At 27.4% G+C, this 10,083-nt stretch overlaps 1 protein-coding gene across 2 annotated transcripts in view; it reads left to right on the top strand.

Annotated features, from left to right (window-relative positions):
- LOC123005975 (amyloid-beta-like protein) overlaps positions 1–10,083 on the top strand; it is a 64,688-nt gene that overhangs the window by 19,949 nt on the left and 34,656 nt on the right. For both annotated transcript variants that reach the window (XR_006412793.1, XM_044400086.1), the window contains exon 2: positions 5,704–5,904. Coding sequence is in view for 1 of the 2 variants with exons in the window: in XM_044400086.1 (XP_044256021.1) it covers positions 5,704–5,904 (201 nt within the window). In the remaining variant the exon portion in view is untranslated. The remainder of the gene's footprint in view (positions 1–5,703; positions 5,905–10,083) is intronic.

Genomic DNA, 10,083 nt, shown 5'->3' with positions numbered 1-10,083 from the left:
AAAAAAACTCTTTTTTTTTCTCAGAAACTTACAAAGAAAGCAAAAATAAGACCATTTTCGACCTAGTTTAAAGATTTTCTGGCTTGTTAAAGCGAAATTTCAGAATTTTGTAATTTTTGGTCCGTTTCATAAAATTTCAATCAAACGCATAAAAAAGGTAAAAATTACATCATTTTCAATCTACTTTAGTGATTTTTTCATCTTATTTTGATGAAAAAGAAGTTTTTAGCGTAAAAACACGCTGAAATGTTTGAAAAAGGCAAAAATGACATCATTTTTTGGTTTGTTTGGGCTAAATTTCTCAAGAAAGGTGCATTTTTAACTGAAAAATGTGGTCAAACACCTGAAAAAAGAAATTTTTGACTGAAATTGTGCGATTTTCACTTTGTTTTCTTAAAATTTTACTTAAAAACGAGTCCTGAATACCGTCATTTTCAAATTAATTTGGTGATTTTTTACGAAAAAACTGAGCTTTTAGCTAAAAAAAGTGCATAAAAGTGGCTTGTTTGAGAGAAATTTCGCAAGAAATGTGCGCTTGCGAGTAAAAAACATGACTTTTTCGAAATTTTTGAAAATTTTCAATCAAATTTCAATGTTTTTCAGCGAAATTTTGTGAAAAAAGTGCGTTTCTAACTCATAAACAAGCTAAATCGAGCTGTATGTTGAAAAAACAGGTATGTACAAAATTAAGTATCTCGAAGCAAAAAGAATTTTTATCTAAAGAAGAAATCAACATATTGAAACGATTTTTTTTTAAATAATAGATATAAATAGGTACATTACGGACGTAATAATACATGTATTCTAAAAATTTGTTATTAATAAATAATTTAAAAATATATTGCTTAAACAAAAAAATTAACAATTATGCAGGTTTTTAAAATTCTCAAAAATTTTATCTAAAAACTTTCATATCTTTACTATGTCTTTACATAAGTTTCAAAACGGACGTTTTAAAAATAGATGAAAAAAAAAATTTCAGAGTGCTGCATAGTGCCTGAAAGTAGCGTTTCCTTGGAAATTAAATAGAATTGAGTTGAGCTTTCCAAAAATTTGTAGTTTTTATCAAATTAAATTGAAAAAATAAATAAAACAATTAAAAAGATGACTTTTTCTCGTTTTGATTCATTATAGATGTAACAAAAAATGATTTGGCTCGTTTTTGAGTGAAATTTTAACAAAACAAACTGAAAATCCAAAAATTGACTATTTCAGGTTTGAGCACATTTTTTAATCAAAAATGCACCTTTCTTGAAAAATTATCCTCAAACAAGCCAAAAAATGATGTCATTTTTGCCCCTTTCAAACATTTCAGCGTATTTTTAAGCTAAAAACCTCTTTTTCATCAAAATAAGATGAAAAAATTACCAAATTAGATTGAAAATGACGTAATTTTTACCTTTTTTATGCGTTTGAACAGAAAATCGTGTTTTCCCTCATGAAATTTTACAACGAACCAAAAATTTTGAAATTACGCTCTAACAAGCCAAATAATCACTAAATTAGGTCAAAAATGGTCGTATTTTTGCTTTTTATGTAATTTTCTGAGTAAAAATCGAGTTTTTTCGTCAAAACAAACCGAAAAATATGTCAAAATTGAACCTTTTTTTTCGAAATGTCTAAATCTAATATTAAAACCTGTGAAGTGTCATGTGAAATGAACCTTAGATAATGTCACTGTCATTTTGACGTTTTAAAATGTCCAAATTTGACATTACACTTTAAATCACTGTTTTTTTGACATTTCGAAATGTCAAACTTGACATTAAATTCACAATGAAGTGACAAAAATTTAATGTCTTATTTTTTTGGAGTTAAGAAAAAACGGTTCAAAAAAAATTAACTAACTTTTTTATTAAAAAAAAACGATTCATTATAGATGTAACAAAAATGATTTGGCTCGTTTTTGAGTGGAATTTTAACTAAACAAACTGAAAAATCAACAACTTCGGTCAAAAATTACAGAAATTTAGCCCAAACAAGCCAAAAAATGATGTCATTTCTGCCCTTTTCAAACATTTCAGCGTGTTTTTAAGCTAAAAACTTCTTTTTCATCAAAATAAAATGAAAAAATCACCTAATTAGATTCAAAATTTGACCTTTTTTATTTGAACTGAAAATCGTGTTTTTCCTCACGAAAATGGTCTTATTTTTGCTTTCTTTGTATGTTTTTGAGCAAAAAAAAAAACAATAATTCACCAAATTGGAACAAAATTAATCTAATTTTGGCTTGTTTAGCTCGATTTAGCTTGTTTATGAGTCAGAAACGCAAAATTTTGCTGAAAAACATTGAAGTTTGATCGAAAGTTTTCAAAAATTTTGAAAAAATCATGTTATTTTTGCCCTTTTCAAACATTTCAGCGTGTTTTTACGCTAAAAACTTCTTTTTCATCAATATAAGATGAAAAAATCACCAAATTAGATTGAAAATTATGTAGTTTTTACCTTTTTTGTGCGTTTGAATGAAATTTTATGAAACGGACCAAAAATTACAAAACTCTGAAATTTCGCTTTAACAAGCAAAAAAAACGAAAAATGTACATACAAAACATAAACTTGTATTTCGATTTTTGATTTAAATCAAAATTTCTTGAAGTTAATGAAGACTTTGGAGTCTAAATATATACAGAATTTCCCTCAAAAATTAATATTTTTTTTTTGATTTTTCGAGAAAACACAACTTTTTTAAGTAGTTAGGGAATTTCAACTACTAATTGCTAGATTTTTTTTACATTCTCATGAAATAATTCTTATTAATTAGAAACGTCATAAATGTGAAATCCTATAAAAGATTGATGTTTGGAATCATCTGAATTTTGTTTTTTTTTTGATGTTCAAATATTGCTTCATATTTATGAATAACCCTGTATATTTTGAACAGGCCAATGATGAAGAAACGGTGTTTAGGGTTCGGCAGCCAGAACGTCAGACATGAGTCATACTCCGGCTTTGATATTGATTTCTGGCGGCACTTTCGGAGAAGAGGGGGCCTTTTCTCTTTACCCTCAAGAAAACTCACTATCTTACAAATTACCACCCTTCAACACGATTTATTCCATTTCCAACTCTACTTAATTTCAAAAGAATATTGTTAATTCTGCAAATCTTTACAAAATTCACTTGAAACCTAGACACTTTCTTTGGTGGATGCGCCGGGATATCACCCCCAGGAACAATTATTTATGATGGAAACGCAACATTAAAACGAAATCGACTCGATCATTAGCAAACTATTATCGATTTCGTGCCATTAGCAGGACAAAAGCCCACTACAGGGGGAACACAAAAAATCGACGAAATAACACAATTGCCTAGCAATAGTGTCAAATTTGATCATTTGCATAGCAACAATGTCAAATGAGACAGTTTATTTCGCGTTGTCTGGCAACTACATTTAAATTGCAATTTAATTAAAGTTGGCTGTGGTTGGTTTGTTTTAATGTAATTTCTTGAGAAATGACTGAAAAATTTCTTTCGAAAAATTTTTAACCTCTTTTGTTAATGAATCGTTTTTTTAAATTAATTAAAGTTAATTTTTTTAACTGTTTTTTCTTAACTCCAAAAAAATGGGACGGGACATATTTTTGACACTTTATTGTGAAACAGGTTTTAACAAAATTTAGACATTTCAAAAAAAAATGGTTCAATTTTAACATATTTTTCGGTTTGTTTTGACGAAAAAAACTCGTGTTTTTTTCTCAGATACTTAAAAAGAAAGCAAAAATAAGACCATTTTTGACCTAATTTATTGATTTTCTGGCTTGTTAAAGCGAAATTTCAAAGTTTTGTAATTTTTGGTCCGTTTCATAAAATTTCATGAGAAAAAACTCGGTTTTCTGTTCAAACGCACAAAAAAGGTAAAAATTCCGTAATTTTCAATGTAATTTGGTGATTTTTTCATCTTATTTTTATGAAAAAGAACTTTTTTTTAGTTAATTCTTTTGAACCGTTTTTTCTTAACTCAAAAAAAATAAGACATTCAATTTTTGTCACTTCAAATCCAAAGTGTCATTTTTGACACTTCATTGTGAAACAGGCTTTAATGTCAAATTTGGACATTTCAAAAAACGTCAAAATGACAGTGACAACTTCAAACTGAGGTTAGATATAATCGTTTCACATGTCATTTTAGAGAAATTTGACATTTTAAAACAACACTATCTAAGGTCCGTTTCACATGACACTTCACAGGTTTTAATATGAGATTTAGACATTAAAAAAATACTTACATAATTTTCGGTTTGTTTTGACGAAAAAACTCGGTTTTTACTCAGAAATTTACAAACAAAAAAAAAGCAAAAATTCGACTATTTTCGACTTAATTTAGTGATTTCTTGGCTTGTTAGAGCGAAATTTCAAAATTTTGTTATTTTTGCTTCATTATGAGGAAAAACACGATTTTCTGTCCAAACGCATAAAAAGGTAAAAATTACGCCATTTTCAATCTAATTTGGTAATTTTTTTCATGTTATTTATTTATAAATAAGAATTTATTTATTTATAAGAAGTTTTTAGCTTAAAAACACGCTGAAATGTTTGAAAAGGGCAAAAATGACATCATTTTTTGGCTTGTTTGGGCAAAATTTCTTAAGAAAGGTGCATTTTTGACTGAAAAATGTGCTCAAACACCTGAAAAAGTCAAAAATAATAATTTTCGACCAAAATTGTTCGATTTTCAGTAAAATGTTACTCAAAAACGAGTCCTGAATTCGTCATTTTCAAACTAATTTGTTGAATTTTCACGAGAAAACTGAGTTTTTAGCTCAAAAAAGTGCATAAATAAAAGTGCGCTTGCGAGTAAAAAACATGATTTTTTCGAAATTTTTGAAAATTTTCGATCAAATTTCAATGTTTTTCAGCGAAATTTTGTGAAAAAAGTGCGTTTCTAAATCATAAACAAGCTAAATCGATCTAAAAAAGCCAAAATAAGATTAATTTTGTTCCAATTTGGTGAACTATTGTTTTTTAATTTAGTGATTTTTCGGCCAGTTATAGCGAAATTTCAAAATTTTGTAATTTTTGGTTCGTTGTAAAATTTCATGAGGGAAAACACGATTTTCTGTTCAAACGCATAAAAAAGGTAAAAATTACGTCATTTTCAATCTAATTTGGTAATTTTTTCATCTTATTTTGATGAAAAAGAGGTTTTTAGCTTAAAAACACGCTGAAATGTTTGAAAAAGGCAAAAATGACATCATTTTTTGGCTTGTTTGGACAAAATTTCTCAAGAAAAATGTGCATTTTTGAATGAAAAGTGTGCTCAAACACCTGAAAAAGTCAAAAATAATGTAATTTTTGACCAAAATTGTTCGATTTTCAGTTTGTTTTGTTAAAATTTCACTCATAAACGAGCCAAACCGTTTTTTGATACATATATAATGAATCATTTTTTGTAATAAAAAAGTTAGTTAATTCTTTTGAACCGTTTTTTCTTAACTCGAAAAAAATATGACATTAAATTTTTGTCACGTCACTGTGAAACAGGCTTTAACGTCAAGTTTGACATTTCAAAATGTCAAAAAACAGTGGTTCAAAGTGTCATTTTTGACACTTCATTGCGAAACATTTTAAAACGTCAAAATTATAGTGACAAGTTCAAACTGAGGTTAGAAAATCGTTTTACATGTCATTTTTACCAAATTTGACATTTTAAAACGTCAAAATTATTATTTAACTAAATTTAAAGTTGTTTGAATGTTTCAGGGTCTCCAAGACAGCAACTTAAACAGTGGGGCTGTGTCCCATTTTGAGCCCCAGGTGGCGATGCTGTGCGATGCGGGCCCCCATGGTCAGGAGGCCTACCACCCCAAGTACATGACGGAGCAAGGGGAATGGTTGTCAGATCTCTACTCCAAAGCGACGTGTTTCAAGGACAAAATGGACATTTTGAACTATTGCAAAAAGGTAATATACAGGGTGTTCCGTTTTTATTGTTACAAATTTAAACAGGTGGTAGGATATTCAATTCTAAGACAAAAGTTTCCTATAAATATGTATCGAAAAATGCTTGGTAAGGGAGCTACACCCCCTGGAAGGGGGCTAATATGTTTTTGCTAATATTTCAGAAACTATTTAAGATAAAATTGCAAAATTTGGTACAGATGATAATCTTTATACACGTAAACGAATTCAAACATCAAATGTGGAAATTTTTAATCAGGGGCGTACGAAACTGGGGGAGTTTAAGGTAAAAAAATACCCTATTTATTTTGATTGTTTTGATAAAATTTCCCCCAAAAACGAGCTAAATCCAGCAAAACAACTATTAAATAACGTCATTTTTAATTTAATTTGTTGAAATTTTTTATCATACTTTGTCGAAAAAAACTGAATTTTTAGCTAAATGCTCAAATGTTTAAAAAAGATTTAAAAAAACATCATTTTTCGACTTGTTTGAGCCAAATTTTGCCAGAAAAGTGTATTTGTGACTAAAAAACTTGCTTCAACACCTGAAAAAGGTAATTTTGACTTAAAATGTTTTTTTTTTTAACTTTTTTTGATAATATCTTATCTAAAAACAAACTAAACAAGAAAACAATTTTTGAAAGTAACGTAACTTTTAATCTAATTTTGTGTTTTTTAAGTCTGTTTTGACAAAATCTTGAAAAATACTTAAGTTTCTCGCTTAAAAATTACTTAAATTGACGTAATTTGGTAATTTTTCAGTTTATTTGAATCTAATTTTTTGAAAAAAAGTGCGTTTTTGACTGAAAAGTGTATTAAAACGGTGGAAAAAGTTAAAAATAATGACATTTTTGCCACGATTCAGCAATTTTTTTTGACTTAGTTTGCTGAATTAATTAAAAAACTGTTACAAAAATAACTTAAACGTACTAAGAAAGCAAAAAAAACCACTATTTTTCACCTAATTTAGTGATTTTGTAGTTTATTTAAACAAAACTTTGCAAAAATGCGGTTTTGACTGTGAAAAAAAGGCAAAAATATTGATAAAATCATCAACTTGGTGATTTTTTTTTGGCCTATTTTGACGAAATCTTTACCAAAAAGTAATAAATCGTGGAAAACAGTCAAAAACAATGTCAATTTTTAAATTTTTATTTTATTTGGTGGTTTTTCGATAAATTTTAGAAAAAATGATAAAAAAATAGTGGGCTAATATGTTTTTGTTAATATTTCAGAAACCATTTAAGATAAAATAACAAAATTTGGTACAGATGATAATCTTTATTCACCTAAACGAATTCAATCATCAAATGTCAAAATTTATAATCAGGGGCGTACGAAACTGGGGGAGTTTAAGGTAAAAAAATACCCTATTTATTTTGGCTTTAGTTTCTCGGTACTTCCAGCAACAAAATCTTAAGTTCGATAGTTTATCACAGAAAAGTCTCTCTTGTGTCGATACGACTTATTATTTTTGAATAAAATTAATTTAAAATTTATGTTACACACCAATACAACATTCAAATAAATCAGAATTTACAGAATAATAAAAGCAAAAAATTCATATTTTTTAATCAACCTCAACTAATTAACATTACATTACAGTAACAATAATAACATTAATTAAATTGTCTAAATCTAAAAAAGTTGTTCAAAGTGACCACCATTTTGGTCAATGCATAACTAAAGAAACTAGAGCCAAAATAGATAGTATTTTTTTACCCTAAACCCCACCAGTTTCGGACGCCCCTGATTAGAAATTTCGACATTTGATGTTTGAATTCGTTTAGGTGTATAAAGGTTATCATCTGTACCAAATTTTGTAATTTTATCTTAAATGGTTTCTGAAATATTAGCAAAAACATATTAGCCCCCTTCCAGGGGGTGTAGCTCCCTTACCAAGCATTTTTCGATACATGTTTATAGGAAACTTTTGTCTTAGAATTGAATATCCTATCACCTGTTTAAATTTGTAATAATAAAAACGGAACACCCTGTATTTTTTTTGAGATTGAATTCGCACAAGTGGCTATTAAATAAGCGACATATTGGAGGAATGTCTCAATTCGTTTTTATTGCCTGGTGGTCGTCTTGAGTTATTGCGTTTTTGGGCCAAATGTGGGACACAAAACGTGAAATAATTCAAGTTAATGCGTGTTCCCATGAAGGTGTTTAAAGGGGAATAAAGATTGTTATCATTATTGAAATAATCGTAAATTTTAACAAAACTTTGGCTAAATAGCGTTATTTCAAGTTTAACAAAGAGAGACTCAATTTAATTAAAATTTCACAAAAGGATTGTAAAAATTGAAGAGAACAAAAGGGGAAAATAATTTACAAAATGAAGGTTCCAACACCGACATATACAATATTTTTTCATGGAATTTCATTAATTTATTATCAATTCTTTTTCTGGTAATTTTTTTTAATAAATTTTGGTCAATTTGATATTTTTACGGAATTTTGGTGAGTTTTTGGGATTTCCAGGGCTTTATAAGGAATTAAAGTTGTTCGATTTTACCTTTAAAATGGTGAAAAATTGGTTTATGAGAATTTTTTGGGATTCTAGATCCCAAATCGGTATTTTTGAAAATTGTGGGAATTTTCACGGATTCAATAATAGAGAAATCTAAGGATTATGATTTTTTGTGGATTTTTTAGAATCTTGCTTGCACTTCAGGGTATTTTTTACGGATTTCTGGGGATTTATAAGGAATTAAAGTAACACTGAGAACGATTTATCAAGAACTTTGCTTCTAAAATGGTGAAGAAATTGGTTAAATTTGAGTATTTTAAGTTGGATTTCGTGAGATTTTTTGAAAAATTTCTCTTTTTTTCGTGTTTTGAAAATTGAGAAAACAAATGCAAAAATATTATAGATAACTTTTTTTCAGATAAATAGTATTTCCCTTGGTTGGATTTGGAATTATCGAGAATTTCTTGTAAATTTTTTAATTTTTTCCAAAAACTGCAGACTGAATTGAATTTACACTTATTTTCACGGAAAAATTAAGATTTTTAACAGTTTTTTTTTTTATAATTTTTTACAATTTGTAACTTGTTGATATTTATTTTTACGGAATTTAAATTTAAAGTATTTCCAAGTATTTATAATGAACTCAAGTAGTCCTGATGTAAAAATCAGGTAATTAGAATAAATTTTTGCTATGACACACTTTTTGTGAACACGGATTTAAATTTCACACGATTTGATGGAAATTTTTGAAAATTTTGACAATTTTTGAGTTTTAGTTAAGATTTCCGCCAATTTTCCCACTTTATGGAGACATTTGAGTAATTTGAAATTAACAAGGAAGGCTTGAAATAAGTGTTTTTGAAAATTTTTTGGAATGTTTTGTATTTTTTTCTATTTATTTTTATTTATTTCTAATGCAATAATGTATAAAATGTGCACGTTATAATCCTATTTATTTATTTTGGTATTTTTAAAAGGTTTTTTAATTATTTCCTTAAATGTTTAGGAATTTCAGAAAAAAAACAAAATTCGGTTTTCTCCAAATTTTTGGGACATTATAAGATTTAAAATAATTCTGATTGACTTAATCATAAGTGTGATTTTTTAATAATCATGTTTTTGTTGATATTTTTAAAAAATTAAGGATTTCTTTTTTAGACTGGAATAAGAATAGGAATTTCTAATCTTCTAAGGTTTACGAAAAGTTTTTTTGAGATTTCTAGACTTCATATTGACAATTTACCTTGAAAAAATTCAGTGATTTTTTAGACTTTTATAAAATTTTAAAGAAAAAAAACTCCGATCTAAATATTTCTTTATGTAGTTAYAAAATTTGTTCAGWATTCAGTATTTCTGAAGGAAAATTAACAGAATTCGGCTTCCTCTAGGATATTTTTTGTGATTTTTTGACATTCTTATATCTAAATAAATAATTCTCATTGACTTATTGTGATTTTTTTTAAATAACCAAATTTTTCTTTAAGTATTAGGGATTTATTTTTTATACTCACTCAAAATGATAGTTTATGCGGGCTTACAAAAATTTCTACGTTTCTGAAGATTATGATTTTTTTTATTTCATGTACAAAAATATAAAAAAAATACTTAAGATTTTCGCCAATTTCCTCAGTTTATGGAAAAAATTGAGTAATTTTTATGCCTGGTATAATTCGATTTACTTAATCAAAGTGTGATTTTTTAAT

This window comes from Tribolium madens, unplaced genomic scaffold, assembly GCF_015345945.1.
Source record: "Tribolium madens isolate multiple individuals breed KSU strain unplaced genomic scaffold, Tmad_KSU_1.1 Scaffold_20;HRSCAF=117;Tcas5.2_LG4, whole genome shotgun sequence".
Lineage (NCBI taxonomy): Eukaryota > Metazoa > Arthropoda > Insecta > Coleoptera > Tenebrionidae > Tribolium > Tribolium madens.
Note: the sequence above shows the minus strand (reverse complement) of the source record. Positions and strands in the feature narration are given on the sequence as shown.